Source organism: Mytilus trossulus, chromosome 6, assembly GCF_036588685.1.
Source record: "Mytilus trossulus isolate FHL-02 chromosome 6, PNRI_Mtr1.1.1.hap1, whole genome shotgun sequence".
In the NCBI taxonomy this organism is placed as follows: Eukaryota; Metazoa; Mollusca; class Bivalvia; order Mytilida; family Mytilidae; genus Mytilus; species Mytilus trossulus.
In genome coordinates, this window is record NC_086378.1 from 39,508,842 (window position 1) to 39,526,939 (window position 18,098).

Consider the following 18,098-nt stretch of genomic DNA (forward strand, 5'->3'; position numbering starts at 1 on the left):
CACAACATTCAAGCTGGATTCAGCTCTAAATTTGGATTGTGATTAAATAGTTGACACAGCATAGGTTTCTGACACAGAATGAATGTGTTCTAATGAACTTAAAATTTTTGTTTTCTCTTAGAGCAATTCACTATGCTGTTGAATATTAATCCTCTCAAAAAAATGTTTGAAGAAATTTTCTTTTTATTTATGAAATTTCAAATGAGAAAAGTTTAACCCATTTTTTTCAATCACATCCCCCTTTCCCTTTTTCCAAAACTAATCTCAATAAAAATTTCTAATGGAGTTTGCAACAATAACTACTCATTTAAATACATCATAAAATATTAAGATGTAAAAAAACTGCTTGTTATCACTGAATGGTAAAGATTATTTTAATTTATCAGTTGGTAGTAAAAAGTGAATATACATTGTATATTGTATATAACAAAGATTTAAGTTGATTCTGGACAAAGAAAGATAACTCCAATTAAAAAAAAATTGCTATTACACAATATTGTGCAATTAGATATTTCTTGCCATTGCGCAATACTGTGCAATTGAAAAGACTTGCTATTGCACAATACTTAATATAATAATTTTAGATCCTGATTTGGACCAACTTGAAAACTGGGCGCATAATCAAAAATCAAAGTACATGTTTGGATTCAGCATATCAAAGAACCCCAAGATTTCAATTTTTGTTAAAATCAAACTAAGTTTAATTTTGGACCCTTTGGACTTTAATGTAGACCAATTTGAAAACAGGACCAAAAATGAAGAATCTACATACACAGTTAGATTTGGCATATCAAAGAACCCAATTTATTCAATTTTTGATGAAATCAAACAAAGTTTAATTTGGGACCCCGATTTGGACCAACTTGAAAACTGTGCCAATAATCAACGATCTAAGTACAGTTTTAGATTCAGCATATCAAAGAACCCAACCGATTCATTTTTTTGTCAAAATCAAACTAAGTTTAATTTTGGACCCTTTGGACCTTAATGTAGACCAATTGGAAAACGGGACCAAAAGTTAAGAATCTACATACACAGTTAGATTCAGGATATCAAAGAACCCCAATTATTCAATTTTGATGAAATCAAACAAAGTTTAATTTTGGACCCTTTGGGCCCCTTATTCCTAAACTGTTGGGACCTAAACTCCCAAAATCAATACCAACCTTCCTTTTATGGTCATAAACCTTGTGTTTAAATTTCATAGATTTCTATTTACTTATACTAACGTTATGGTGCGAAGAGCAAGAAAAATGCTTATTTGGGTCCCTTTTTGGCCCCTAATTCCTAAACTGTGGGGACCTAAACTCCCAAAACCAATACCAACCTTCCTTTTGTGGTCATAAACATTGAGTTTAAATTTCATTGATTTCTATTTTCTTTAACTAAAGTTATTGTGCGAAAACCAAGAATAATGCTTATTTGGGCCCTTTTTTTGGCCCCTAATTCCTAAACTGTTGAAACCAAAACTCCCAAAATCAATCCCAACCTTTCTTTTGTGGTCATAAACCTTGTGTCAAAATTTCATAGATTTCTATTAACTTAAACTAAAGTTATAGTGCGAAAACCAAGAAAATGCTTATTTGGGCCCTTTTTGGCCCCTAATTCCTAAAATGTTGGGACCAAAACTCCCAAAATCAATACCAACCTTCCTTTTGTGGTCATAAACCTTGTGTTAAAATTTCATAGATTTCTATTCACTTTAAGTAAAGTTAGAGTGCGAAAACTAAAAATATTCGGACGACGACGACGACGACGACGCCAACGTAATAGCAATATACGACGAAATTTTTTTCAAATTTTGCGGTCGAATAAAAACTTAACTTTGACCACTGAACCATGAAAATGAGGTCAAGGTCAGATGACACCTGTCAGCTAGACATGTACACCTTACAATCATTCCATACACCAAATAAAGAAGACCTATTGCATATAGTATAAGAAAAACAGACCCAAACACAAAAACTTTAACTATTACACCACTGAACCATGAAAATGAAGTCAAGGTCAGATCACACCTGTCAGCTAGACATGTACACCTTACAATCATTCCATACACCAAATATAGTACACCTATTGCATATAGTACAAGAAAAACAGACCAAAACACAAAAACTTAACTATAACCATTGAACCATGAAAATGAGGTCAAGGTCAGATGACACCTGCCAGTTGGACATGTACACCTTACAGTCCTTCCACACACCAAATAAACTTGACCTATAGCTTATAGTATCTGAGATATGGACTTGACCACAAAAACTTAACCTTGTTCACTGATCCATGAATTGAGGTCGAGGTCAAGTGAAAAATGTCTGACGGGCATGAGGACCTTGCAAGGTAGGCACATACCAAATATAGTTATCCAATTACTTATGATAAGAGAGAATTTAACATTACAAAAAATCTTAACTTTTTTTTCAAGTAGTCACTGAACCATGAAAATGAGGTCAAGGACATTGGACATGTGACTGACGGAAAGTTCGTAACATGAGGCATCTATATACAAAGTATGAAGCATCCAGGTCTTCTACCTTCTAAAATATAAAGCTTTTAAGAAGTTAGCTAACGCAGCAGCCACCGTAGCCGCCGCCTGATCACTATCCCTATGTCGAGTTTCAAGGCCGTAACTAGGCATCTTATTTTAGTGAGGCAAAATAATTGAGCCGAGCGAAGCGAGGCTAAATTTTTTTTTGGAGGGTATGAAATGAATGGTGCAAAATCCTGCATTCTAGGCATTTTTAGAGAGTTTGATAATGTTTTGAATTTGGACACTTTTCATATAAATTTTTCATATTTTAAGACTTTTAATTACTACCACCAAATTTTTAACAACTTTATTTGAATTTATATATGAGATGATCATCCAAATATCACTGATTTGAGTCTGCTGCCAGGACATAGAACAAACATCGATTCAGTAGAGTTTGCCAAATTTTTCTATGGCCGGTTCAGTCAAATCGTTTCAGAATTATAATTTGGTCTGCTGATATCCTTATCGCGAGGAAGATGGAGCATGGCAAGACCGCACAATCAGCCACTCTCTTTTCCAAGTTTCTAAAGGTAGCACATTATCATCAAAAAAATGATCAATGCTTCTTCCAATTTCTTCTCAATCAGCAATTCGGTAGCAGCATCGATAGTAACAGTTTTGTTTGCAAAAGGGAATTAAGCTTCCCTATAAGCACCATCATACAGTCGCAGTTACAAAATATTAAACTTGCTTTTATTTTGACAAAGAGTAGACAAACTAGTGATAGAATGAGATAAGATACAATAACATGTATATGATTCTATCTATAGAGTACGTATATATGATATGGGTACAGGGGAATTGGAATGGATTTTTTGACGTTTACATATGTAGTTCCGTAATTTCAAATTATTTCTGGAAATAGTTGGTGGTATTTTAGTTCCACAATCTATAAATTTAGGGGTTAGGGTTGGGGGTGTCCGATTTCGAAACCCCGTAAATAAAAAAAACGAAATTCCGCAGTCCCGAATAATTAGTAAAGACAAATCCTGTGTTAAAGGTTCTACCATTTCTCAATAATATCAAATTGGAATATGGAATATTCCTTCAATTTTTAAGGTTAATAAACATGGATAAAAGCTAATCCATGCATTCATGTTTCATATATTTATGTTTTATTTATCTGTAAAGAGAAAGATTGAAGTTTGAGGAATTAATACGCACACAGGACTGTCCCCTTCCGAAGACCAGTACTTGATTTGTCAGTCTTCTTATCCTAATGAAGTTATATGCAATACTCAGACTCTGATCACAAACAAACTAGTTTATTAGAATTATTCCTTCTTTACCTTCAGTGTCGCTTTTCTTTTTTCTGTAAGAGGCAGTTTTAACTAAAGATCCATGATGATTATCGTTACTAGGTTAATGTAATCGAGAAGCATCACACGTTGAGATGCTGAGTTATATCCAGGAAGAATAGTTTAAAAGGAATGATGACAAGTTATAGAAATTAAGGTTGAGACAGAACAACTGATGACTTTTATATTTATGTATATGTATAAAAAAAAAATCGTGTCGAAATTTTAGTGCCTCACTTGCCTCAAGGGTAGTTACGGCCGGTAAACGGACAGAAAGTCACAGGACAAAAAGTCACAGGACATAAAGTCACAAATTTGATAGGACGAAAAGTCACAGGACAAAAAGTCACAATTATTTTTTTGACAATTGTTTGTATAAGAGAAAGATCTTGAAATATTTTCTTTTTATTACATCTATTTATTTTTCAGTGTAGGACATTGATCGGTGTCATCCTGGTTTGCCCACTTTTAATTACATGCATATGTAAACATAGGGGGAATTGTTGTTTTAACAATTATAGTTTATTTCTAAATAAAAGTCATAATTTTTACCTTTTATTTTACCTGTAATTTTTATATAAATGATACAATATTCTGCTAATAAATCAATGAAAATCTGCAAAAATATTTTTTATTTTAATATTTTTGAGCAGGAAAATGTGCAGAATTTGACATTATACCTCTTATTTTACTGGTATTTTTTTAATTAAAGATACTACATTGTATATTCTGCTATTAACTCAAGAAAAATGTGCAAAGATATTTTTGATTTGATATAATTTTGAAGGAAAGTGTATTGAAATTGACAAATATAAAAAAGGCAAAAAAAAATAATAAATTAAAGAATAATATATAATATATTTTTATTATTTAAATAAATACACTGCTCTGAAATTAATATAACAAATGTCCAATTAGTTGTAACAACTAGAATGTAAATGCAACTGCAGCTTAACAAATGCACAATTTGAACAGTAAATCTGTCTCTAAGAGCTCTGAAAGGTATAGCATTTTCTTATTTTTAAAACAAATCAGAAGCTAAGTAAGGATACATTGCTAAAGAAATTCAGTGACAGCTTCATTAAGAAAAAAATATGAGACAGCAACCACCAACACAGATGGTATTCCCAACTTTATTAAGTGTATTTGTTGAAAGGCACAGAAATGTTGACTGCAAACGTATGATAAAGAAAATGAAACATCACTTGCTTTAAAAGACGAGCCGCAGTATAACCTCTTGTTCCACCCCAACTCGTTGAGAAGGTTTTGCAAAAAAGTCTAAAAGACATTGGTGAAGCTGACAAAATACTTGCTACAACATTATTGACTGATTATGTGACAGAATTCTGGGTTGCAGTATATCGCTTTCTATAGAACACTAAAATAATGATGAGACTCCAACATGCCCATCCTACGAGACAAAATGAGTAAATGAAGAAGTACCAGGCACTAATTGAAAGAAATGTTATCCAGTATGAAGGAGGAGGAGCCAGCCCACCAAAAAGAAGAAGATTCAAAGTAATAGACCAGATACCGACAAGGAATCGTCAGAGTGATAGACTCTTCTGACATAGCATCCCATCATCTCAATTTCAATTGAACAACTTAATGAAATATTGTTTTAGTGTCTTTTTTAATATAATTTTTTGCCACTTTTGTCAAATTGATATGATATAAAATATTCTATTGTCCTTTAGTATACATACAGTGCCTATGGTACACCTTATTACTTATTTGACCATGATAGTGCTTTATTTATTCCCTATGTAATGCACTTATAAACTTTGATTCATATATCATATAAATTATGTTTGCAATATTAAATATTTGTATTGCAGTATTTATATCATGAAAATCATTCAGAAACTAAAAAAATGTGAAGACACTTTTATTACTGAATGTCATTCAATTGTTTTGTCTTTAGTTGAATGTTATATGATAATATTGAATTGATATCAAATTATTGAGAGAAAAACCTATTTGATTTATTTATTATTTTTCTTTAAAAATCATAATAAAAAAAATAAGTTAATATAGTAAGAAAGCACTGATAAACTATATACCTAAGTTGGAACAGACTATACAATTGTATGCTCATTAAATCTTTTGTCTTTTTTGTTTTCTTTGCTATTAGATAATTGGTAGGATTAAAAGTGGGCAAACCAGGAGTAAACCCATTGATCATATGCTTTGTTAAATGAAAAGTTATCAAATTTTAATCATGCAAAGGGGACATTTCTTGGCACCATGAAGCCATTTAAGTACAAAGTCACTTTGACATTTTGTTTTCAGAACAATTATTTGTTCATCATTGATATTTATTGAATAAATTTTAATTACAAAGTTGCTTTATATATAAGAGTTCAAGAAAAAAACAAAAACTTTGTTTTTAAAACTATTTTTTCTTGTTTTAAAGAAAAATACTCTAAAAACTGAATTGTGACTTTTTGTCCGTGACTTTTTGTCTGTGACTTTTTGTCCTGTGACTTTCTGTCCTACATTCGTTACGGCCTTGGCTTTCTGCAACAAAAGTTGCAGGCTCGACAAGAAACGGCAAAATTTCCTTAAAATTAACAATTCAGGGGCAGCAACCTAACAACGGGTTGTCCGGTTCATCTGAAAATTTCAGGGCAGAAAGATCTTGACCTGACAAATAATTTAACCCATGTCAGATTTGCTCTAAATGCTTTGGTTTTTGAGTTATATTTTTAGCCATGGCGGCCATCTTGGTTGGTTGGCTGGGTCACCGGACACAAATTTTAAACTAGATACCACAATGCTGATTGTGGCCAAGTTTGGTTAAATTTGGCACAGTAGTTTCAGAGGAGAAGATTTTTGTAAAGTTAACGACGCCGGAAGCCAAGTGATGAGAGAAGGTCACTTGGCCCTTCGGGCCAGGTGAGCTAAAAATGGGAAATAATAATTAAAAATTTTCCTCTAGATACTATCTTTTGCGTGTAAGAAGCTATAGTCAAAGTTTGGTTAAAATCCAGGATGGCTTATGAATCTGATAAATGTTATAAAAACTTTAACTGCAAACTGTTTGTATTGACGTCAAGTGGAAGAAAAACTAAATCCATTAAAGTTATATACCGAAAAACAGGAAATAATTTTTTACAAAAATTCCTTCTAGATACTAGCTTTTTATCATAAACAAACTTCTGTCCAATTTTGTTGCAAATCAAGGGTAGTTTAAGAAAGTTTAATAATTTATTTAACTGGTGTGTTTCCTTCTCTTAGACAGTTTTCCTTTGTACAGTGTGATAATGTCTCCAATACATTCATGTCTCAAAGCTGCAACATATGAATTACAGATCAACTAAGCAGATATATAAAGGCAAAGGGAAGCACAATTATATTGATCATCGATTAAGGTATGACAAATTTTTTAAGATTAAATAATTCAAATATCTAAGTTCATCTGAATTAGTTATTAGTGAATTGACTTCTGGTTTGTAAGTCATTTGTACATTTGTTGTCTATTTATTCCAATTTGTTATGGGAGAAGACTTTTATAATTATAGCCTTCGTTAATGTCTAATTACTTAAAGTACCTCATATATCATATGAAAGACAAAATTAACAACTATGCAGTTTTTATATGCTTTATTACAGGCTGCTATAGTGTACAATGGCAATAATATAAAAGAGATCTGTAACATAATACAAAAACAAACAAAACAAGAATGTGTCCATAGTACATGAATGCCCCACTATCATTTTCTATGTTTAGTGGACCATGAAATTGGGGTAAAAACTCTAATTTGGCATTTGAATTAGAAAGATCATATCATAGGGAACAGGTGTACTAAGTTTCACGTTGATTGGACTTCAACTTCATCAAAAACTACCTTTACCAAAAACTTTAAACTGAAGCTGGACAGAGGGACAAACAAAAGAATGAATGAACAAACAGATGGATGGACAAGACAGACAAACGGACCCACAGACCAGAAAACATAATACTCCTCTACTATCGTAAATGGGGCATAAAAAAACATGATCTACTGATTTAGAATTTATAAACATATTTGATGTTCTTGGCTCTATTAACAAGTGACCATATTTGAGTAAGCAAATTTCAAACAATTCCAAAATACTTGTGGTGTCTAGCTCTAGAATGCATTCTGTAAGTACTGGCGATTTGTGGGTTAGATCCTATGATGAATAAAAGCAACATTCAAATTGGTATGTTTTGCTTCCATGCTAAGCATACATCCTTTAGAACTAAAATTGGTCAACTCTAGGTTGTGTGTCAGGTGAAGTGAAATGTATTCTTGCTGTCAATTTCTTCACAATCTAGGAGATTAAACATATGGTAAGCATTTAATATCAGCACAATCATAACAAGGTTTATTTTGATAAAGAGAAACTAGGCTGTTTCCCTAAATATGGTAAAAGATTGTTTTGAATTTAAGCCATGCTTTCCTCAAACTATATCATTATAGTAACAATGAATAATTTGTTTTATGGCCTTTTTATAATATATTACATTTATTGGCTTTATAACAAAAATCTAAAACAAGAATGTGTCCACAGTACACAGATGCCCCACTCACACTATCATTTTCTATGTTCAGTGGACCGTGAATATAGGGTAAAAACTCTAATTTGGAATTAATATTAGAAAGATCATATCATAGGTATTATGTGTACTAAGTTTTAAGTCGACTGGACTTAAACTTCATCAAAAACTACCTTGACCAAAAACTTTAACCTGAAGCTGGACAGACAGTTGAACAAAAGAATGAATGAACAAACAGATGGATGGACGAAGGAACAAATGGATGCACAAACCAGAAAACATAATGCCCTTCTCCTATCGTAGTTTGGGCATAAAAGTTGTGTTGATCTAGCTATCTACCATGAGATTAACTCTTTTTAAACACTCACATAGTGATCCATACTATGCTTTTATAACAACATGGAATTTAAAATATTAGAGCAATTGATTAATCATAACAAAATATATTTAACAATGAATATAACAATTTGAAGCAACAACTTGTAAATGAACTGCAACATTTAAATCAACATACATTATTAAAAATACTACTTTTGCAACAACAAAAATTTGACAATGAAGACCAGTAAGCTAATATCACAATCATTAAAAAAGCACCAAAAAGGAAAAAAAGCAATTAAATATGAAATAAGGTAACATCTGAGATATTTCCTATTTCCTATAAACTCAATTTAGGCAAGGTGAGCTTATAACTAATTAATACAATTATCAAGATAATAAATGTTAAAAAGGCATTATTAAACCTTATTCAATTTTACATTTGCTGCATATGGAAGCAAACTAAAAAGAAGCTACCATCATTTATATATTTTGGACAATCAAATTCCACATGGCAATAACAAGTTAATAATTCAAATTACAATCTATAATGTTTTAAAATACTAAAAATTAAAATATTATATGCGTTCGATCAGTTCTAACGAGACTTTATTATGCTAATTATTATGCACAGTAAACTTGTATAATACTTCAAAAGATTATGATTGTGATATACAGTTTTAGATATGGAAAAATAATTGATTGGGTGATTTTTGATTGCTTAATATACAGTGCCAGTGCCATATACATGTATTTCATTTATATACATAATGTAAGTTTTAAAAAAAGGCGGGAAATGTAAACGGGCATTACAGTTCATGTGACAAGGTTAATCTTTATTTTGTGGTAAAAAGTATTGTGTATAGGTTTCATATCATTTGGTTGAGGCAAACTAAAGTTAAAGAACAAAGAATTCAGCATTTTTTCCATTTGTAAAGGAGTATATCTTTAGGAAGGTTAAAGTGGCCAACCACAATGCAATCTTGATCAATGTTTTGTGGTAATAAGCATTGTTTATGAGTTTGTATAACATTTGGTCATGGCAAACTAAAATAAGAGAATGGAAACCAACTTTGGGACATACTGACGGACATCTGTACGGAGGTACAGATAGACAGGGTAAAAATGAATGCTCCTATGCTACAGCGGGGACATAATAATGACATCATATCATAAACTTAAAAATACAATAATCAGCGTTTGAGACAATATAAAATGATTCTAGTACTGGGTTCTAATACATGCAATACACCGGTATTTGTAAAACCAGAAAGAAAACCATCACTGGTCGTTGTAAGTACATAAGAAAAACATTCCAATCAAAGCAAGGGCAATTACAAAACATCAAGGAACAATACTGTGGATTCATTAATTTTAATTGGATACCAATTTTCGTGGATTTCTTGCATACCGAAGAACCACTAATTCGAATGTTCAACGAATTACAAGTTTTCTCAAGGAATGTATGCAGACTTTACAAAAACCATGAATATGTAAGTTTTCCTCAAATCAAGAAAATTGGTACCCACGGAAAATAAATGAATCCACAGTAAACTCAACATTATTATCATCTGCAATAGGGACAAAGTGACAACACATAGATTTCACAAGCAACAATACAATATTAGCAAATTCTGTGGATTTATTAATATTCATTGGTTTAACTCATTTACATGGATTTTGTGGATTCAGGTGAACCACACATTTAAATATGAAGCAAAATACAATAATTGCTAAATATTCTGTTTACTCAAGACCCTAGATACACGTAATTAAGTTTCCACAAAATTTCCCAAATCCCCGATAATTAGTACCCTAGAAAATGAAAAATGCATAGCACTTTTTAGAACATGTAACATCCACATAGATATGCTTAAGCTCAAGCACAATACCTCATTTTCTGAAAGGCAAGTTTTTTCAATTACAAGTAGAATAGTATATACAACATATCATTGAAAAGTAAGCAGACATTCAAAACAATCCAGCATTTTTTAGGGAGTTTTAAAAAATGTTCATGGTTGCACTCTTGCTGAGGTTTCAAGGGAATCTGTCCTTTGAGGTAACACCTGAAAATAAAAGGGAGACAAATTATGATTAAATTGGCTCATACATTATTTTATTAATCAATATAACTTAATTAGAAGAGAGGCTAAAGATACCAAAGAGACCTTCAAATTCAAATTTGTAAAGACAATTTTAAACTGACAATGCCATGGATAAAACAAATAACTGACAATGCCATGGATAAAACAAAGAAACTGACAATGCCATGGATGTTTAAAGAAACTGACAATGCCATGGATAAAACAAAGAAACTGACAATGCCATGGATAAAACAAAGAAACTGACAATGCCATGGATAAAAAAAAGAAACTGACAATGCCATGGATAAAATAAAGAAACTGACAATGCCATGGATAAAACAAAGAAACTGACAATGCCATTGATAAAACAAAGAAGACCACAAGACTAAATACAGTATACAAAACATACCATATAAAAAAAAAAAAAAATACCAATACAAACTCAACCAAAAACAGGGGTGATTTCAGGTACTCCACATGTGGCATCCATCATGTTGCTGGTGTAACACCACTAATTCAGGCCTGGCCAGAAAGCACATACCAGAAAGTAGTACATATTTAACACAAAATAGTTCCTACGCATGAGTGTAACTAACACAATATGTAGAATATTTAGGTATTTTTGGTATCAAATGAAAGCTGAAGGACTTGTGATCATTGTAGAACACTTTTGGACGTTTAATTTTGAATATTAAAAAAACTGCACCAAATTTTAAAAAGAGGGTACATTTTGTCTGTTTGTCATATCTGAAGTACCTGTTTTGGTACATCTGAATTTCGGGGAACCAGTTCTTTCTTATATGCCATCAAAGGTATGTTGATTTTTTCAGTACAAGACACCATAAAGTGTTGCTTTGAAATACAATGATTGCCACTTTATTTGAACTTAAAATAAAAGAGGTGTGCCTGCTTGAAACGGAGGAATTTAACATAGAAAGCAACGGGACCATGAATTAGTGGTGTACTTCCTATTACAGATCTAGCTAGAGAATCACCAGAAATCCAATTTTTAGAAGTTGTACCTTATATATTCCAATGAAAATAAGTCATACATGATGTTAGTAATCATATTTAATCATATTTTTTTATGTCAGCCCTCCTGCTTGTGGGAAACTTAAGCTCTTAAATTGGCATACTCAAGTATTTTAGCCTTTTATAGTCATACAAAATGCATGCAGTTAAGACTTGACTCCAAGTTCTTATTTTTGCATTTTTTCTGATTGAAATCAATAAAACATGTATTTTATGACTTGTATAAGGAACAGAATATCTCTTGGTCAAAATAATCTTATGATTTTTCAAGTTTTTTTTGTTTTTCTTATGGTAGCCTTTTACAATCTAGGCAAATGGTATATACTCCTATTAGAATTCTAAAATCATACCATTAAAGGTATGTTTATTTTTAAGTACAAGACACCATAAAGTGTTGCTTTGAAATGCAATGATTGCCACTTTATTTGAACTTAAAATAATAGAGGTGTGCCTGCTTGAAACGGAGTATTTTAACATAGAAAGCAATGGGACACTGAATTAGGGGTGTACTTCCTGCTAATGATAGTACAACCCCAAAGATAAGTTAAATCCAGTAGGTTAAATTTGGGGTAATGAGTAAGGTTTGAACATATCAGTTATCAGCTGTCAAACAGATATTCCATAACTGTCAAAAAACTTGTGATGTTGTCCATAAATTGTTTTGAAGGGATATGCAGGCAATGCTGGAAAGTATCTTTGAATTCATACAGTTTTGATTATATGAAATGTGCCTGTATCATGCCTTCCCATTTCATTGTATACTCAAGAAAGTTCTGGTTCTAGTGATGTCTAGTTTTATACAAGTTTCTTTATTACCAATACCACCAATAAGGGTCATTTATGTAACGTCCCTCAAAATATAAAAAGTATGAACCCTTATGAATCATTTTAATAGAGATCTTTACACTTTTAATAAAGCTATTTTCTGGAAACCAATTGTTTTTAGATGCAGACGAAGCTGGATGACATCATAACACTATACAACCTTAAAATTTTTGGGGCATATACAAACAATCCTAGTTATCTCTATCAATAATGATTGGCCAAGTAGTTTCAGTGGAAAATGTAAGTAAAAATTTACAAATTTTATGAAAATTGTTAAAAATTGCCTATAATGGGCAATAACTCCTGAAGGGGTCAATTGACCATTTTACTTATTTTTTAGGTCTTACTTTGCTGTCAATTATTGCTGTTTACAGTTTATCTCAATCTCTATAATAATATTCAAAATAATAACAAAAAAACGCAAAATTTCTTAAAATTACCAAGGGCTGAGCAACCTAACAACCAGATGTCCAATTCATCTGAAAATTTTAGAGCTGATAGATCATGGCCTAATAAACAATGTCAGATTTGCTCCAAATGCTTTGGTTTTTGAGTTATAAGCCAAAAACTGCATTTTACCCCTATGTTCTATGTTTAGCCATGGCATCCATCTTGGTTCAGGTTGGCCAGTCACTGGACACATTTTTAAAACTAGATGATGATTATGGCCAAGGTTGGTTTAATTTGGCGCAGACGTTTCAGAGGAGAAGATTTTTGTAAAAGGTAACTAAGATTTACGAAAAATGGTTAAAAATCTACTATAAAGAACAATAACTCCTAAAGGGGTCAACTGACCTATTTGATCCCGTTGACTTGTCTGTATAAATTACTATGTTGAACAATTTTGCTGTTTATAGTTTATCTCTATCTATAATAATATTCAAGATTATAACCAAAAACAGCAAAATTTCCTTAAAATTACCAATTCAGGGGCAGCAACCTTAACAACGGGTTGTCACACTTATCTGAAAATTTCAGGGCAGACGGATCTTGACCTGATAAAGAATTTTATCCCCCATGTCAGATTTGCTCTAAATGCTTTGGTTTTTTAGTTATAAGCCCAAAACTGCATTTTACCCCTATGTTCTATTTTTAGCCACGGCGGATGTCTTGGTTGGTTGGCCGGGTTACTGGACACAATTTTTAAACTAGATATCCTAATTATGATTTTGGCCATGTTTAGTTAAATTTAGCCCAGTAGTTTCTAAGGAGAAGATTTTGTAAAAGTTAACGACGACAGATGCCGGACACCAAGTGATGAGAAAAGAAGATAAGAATGTGTCCCAAGTACACGGATGCCCCATCTGCACTAGCATTTTCTATGTTCAGAAGACCGTGAAAATGGATCAAATCTCTCCTTTGGCATTACAATTATAAAGATCCTATCATAGGGAACATGTTTGCTAAGTTTCAAGTTGATTGGAATTCAATTTAATCAAAAACTACCTTGACCAAAAACTTTAACCAAAACCTAAACCTGAAACAGAACAGACGGAGGCACAGACCAGAAAACATAATGACCATAAATGGGGCATAAAAATATGCTATGATGATTTTTTTTTATCTGTGGAGGTCACCAACTACCAAGATACTTAAGCCACTTATTTCTGTCATAGTGCTTATGTTGTAAGAGATTATCACTCTCTATAATGAAGATAATGTCAAGTATCATCCCTGATTCAGAAATGTAGCTTTTTGTAAGCAATAAAAGATCTGTAAATTCTCATATTGTGTCAAATTGCTGAAAAGCTGATTAGTATGGCATTCATTATCACTGAACTAGTATATATTTGTTAACCCTTTCAAGGCGAACAATGCGTTGAGGCATCCCCGTAGCCAGGCCGAACAATGTGTTGAGGCATCCCCGTAGCCAGGCCGAACAATGCTTTCAGGCCTAGACAATCACGTGATAATCATATTTTTTTTGTCTTTTAACTCATTTCCCCCCGTAAAGCTATGTTTCACCTATACATATATAGGTTTTCAGGAAGCTTGTATATCACAGTTAATGAATACCAATTCTGACTGAATTTGATACCTTATATATACTTCAATACAATGAAAGATCGGTAGCGTCAACAAACAAAATAAGCCGCCGCCATTTTGTACAAAAACATGTGATGCTAATAATAAACTATGACATGAGTTTCATAAAATTCTGGTATGAATTGTACACATGTAAGTGTATAATATCACATTATTCCATAAAATCAATATTTTCAAGGGGAAAATAACTCTTTTAAAAATAATTGATCAACACTGATATCAAACTTGACTAAGACATTGCTCATATCAACCTATAATATAAGTTTCATAAAAATCTGAATTGTACACATGAGAGCACTACAGATGCAATTTTCCATATTAGTAATGTTTCCAAGGGGTATAACTCTAAAAAAAAAGATGAGCACTGACTTCCCAACTCATTCAAGACATTGCTGAAATAAACATATATCATATAAGTTTAGTTTCATAAAAATCTGGCAAAAACTGTACAAATTTGTGAGACCGCTAACAAGACCTGAAAAGTTAGAGAATGGAAACTAATTTTGGAACATATGTGTAACAGACAGACTGACAAACAATTATAACACTTCATTACCCCCCCCCCCCTCCCCCTCCAGGGCTGTGGGGACATATAAATGATATTGCCAGGTCACATGAAAATTATACAGCAGATTGTGTTCAAATGTCTAAAATGCTTAAAATAATGAAAAATTGTTTTGCAGTGTACATCATGCAAACTGGCAATTATATCCCTTGATACAAGTGTAAAAAGTTTTCACACATCAATCAATGCACGTATATCAGAACTAATAAGCTAGCTTACTTGATAAAAAAATAATAACAGAAATGCATGCCAAAGTTATTTTAGAAATTATTCCTGATTAAACTTGTCTTATTTGGGGTCTGGATTTCCCTTTAGTCCAAATTCCTGCTGATTCAATGTCATTAATTATCATTAACAGATTAACATTTCTTTATCATCAGCCGTCATAAGCTTAAAACAAGGCTATTGATTTCTGGGAGATATGCGGAAAGCTGTGAAAGTGATTAGATATCTTGATAATTAAACTTTACAACACAGCAGGCGATTAAAACAACATCACTGAAGCTCTTTATGACACATTCTGAAAAATACAATTGACATTACATAAATAGAACGGATTCCTGAAGTCTTCTAAATACAGGATGACAATACATACTTCCATTCTAGTTTGTCTGCTCTAGAAAAAAATATATCCTAGGCATAGTTTAATTGTATATATATATATATTTAGTAAAGATTTTAATCAGTAAAGATGATTAAAGGAAAAACTTAAAGATGCTTTGCTTCAATCTGGTTGATTGATTGATTAATGTTAAATGCCACTTTCAGTATCATTGGCTATTTCATGGCAGTCAGTTTTAAACAGGGGAGGAAGTGGAGTGCTCGGGAGGGGCAACAACCTTTACCAGGAATTCAATCAGGCGTTTACCTTACATTTACTCTTTCGAAAATATTGTACCTTAAAACAGGATTTCCGAAGCAGCAAATATATTCAGGATCATTATGGGTATCAAATTGGATTGCACTGCAATTTAGTAACATGAATGAGGGACAGAGAATTGTGACAGTCACTGACAAGAGGGCATATTAGATAAGGGAAGAAATTATCCTTGCAATAGGTGGGAGTGCCATTTAAAGCTAACAGATGCAAGATATTTTTGGAAAAACATTCCCCACAGTGGAAACCATACAATATATTTTTATATATTTTTTTATATATTTTTTTATTTTGGTCGGGTTGTTGTCTCTTTGACACATTCCCCATTTCCATTCTCAATTTTAATTACTATCTAAATAAATAGTATATATGTCTTGTAGTACTTATGGACATATAAAGGTAGAATTGGTTTAGCCAAAACAAGCAAGTAAAATCTAGAATGGAAATGGGTAATGCATCAGAGATACAAACCAAAGAGCAGAAAACAGCTAAAGGTTTCCAACACAAAGAAAAAATCCAGCACTAAGAGGCGTCTTTTTTTGTCTTCATCTTTTTTTATAACCTTGAAAGTTAGTATACTTCTGACTTACCCACTATTTGGTGTTAAAACGGGTTTTTTAGGAAGCTAAATTTATATTAAAGAAAGCGAAGACATAGCTTCGTCTATTACATTTTTATCTGTCATCATGTAAAATAAATATTAAATTTCATAAAAAATTAGTTTCAAAAGTATTTGGAAATTATTCTTTGGTCAACCACTATAACTATTTTTCAAAAGAATTTTCATAAGCATGAATCATAATATGATTAATAACTGAAGTTAAAAATACACATAAAAAAGGCAAAAAAGGAAGTGAACAAGCCCAGATGGGTTCTGATGTACAAGAACATATTCACAAACATGTAGAAACTCATGCATGACGGCATGCAACATAAACATTGACTTTAATACCCATGAACAATGATAAAAAATGCAAACACCAGATAAAGCACAAATAAAGAGCAGAAATATTACCTGTAACTTTACATCAGTTTAAATGGTTTCAGCTCTGAAGTAATAAAAGTATAAGACATGTTTATTTACATATTTTGTTTCTCATATTGTGTGGAAGCCATTAAAGGTGTATACTCTTATATTTTTAGGCTTTTAATTTTTGTATTACTTCTCTTGCATACACTACTACAATTTCTTTCTTTCAGTAAGCTTGTTATTAATGATGTGATACAGTCCAACAAAATTATTTGCACAATTCATAAATTGTTTCCTGCAAATTTTTAAAATGAAAATCCTGACCTGTTGTTGTCTAAATGTCTTTATTGTTTCTGTAATTTGTAAAGAGATTAACAGGGAATTCACAACAGTATTTCTAAGCATTCTTTATCCTGTTCAGTTTACAATTTGTTGCCCAAAGCTGCTTTTTTTCAATACACATATTTATTATATACTGAAGTTAAGGACATATGACAGATGGAAACTTTTTAACCATTTGTGGCAGGCCAGACAAAAACAATATGAAAAAGGTTCTATGGGGCATAATTTGCTAATAATATTAGGTCCTTAGATATTAAGATTTATATATTTTACTCATTGTACTTAAGATGCTAAAAAAGTTGATACCAATGCAATGATCAGCTGGCTTTAAAATATAATGAAAAGTTATAAAATCATTTGATGCTCTGGTATATCAATGAACATTGTGATAAGTATAGTAAGTGTCAATGCTAATACATCAGATAATTTGATTTTCAATACATCAAGTAAGATTGAACTGAGAGAAACCAAATAATACCCTGGAAATATGCAGTGAACATTTATGTAATTGCTGGGTTGTTGAATATTAAGGAATTTAACAAAATGAATGAACTACTTATATTTAGAACTGTAACTGTCTGTTATGAAAATAACAATATTTAGAAAATCCAGACAATAACCAAAAGATCAAATATTGAATAAATAAAAAACTGCATTAATGATAGCTTCATCAACCAAAGGCT

General features: G+C 31.8%; 1 protein-coding gene across 5 annotated transcripts in view; it reads right to left on the minus strand.

Moving 5' to 3' along the window:
- Positions 1-7,422: 7,422 nt before the first annotated feature.
- The window catches only part of LOC134721337 (uncharacterized), an 83,974-nt gene continuing 73,298 nt past the window's right edge, over positions 7,423-18,098 (minus strand). For 4 of the 5 annotated variants that reach the window (XM_063584269.1, XM_063584268.1, XM_063584267.1 and 1 more), the window contains one exon: positions 7,423-10,740. In XM_063584269.1, the coding sequence (XP_063440339.1) occupies positions 10,712-10,740 (29 nt within the window). In that variant the 3' untranslated portion in view covers positions 7,423-10,711. Of the gene's footprint in view, positions 10,741-17,118; positions 17,153-18,098 lie in introns of all 5 variants that reach the window. The other variant, XM_063584271.1, reaches the window with a different exon arrangement.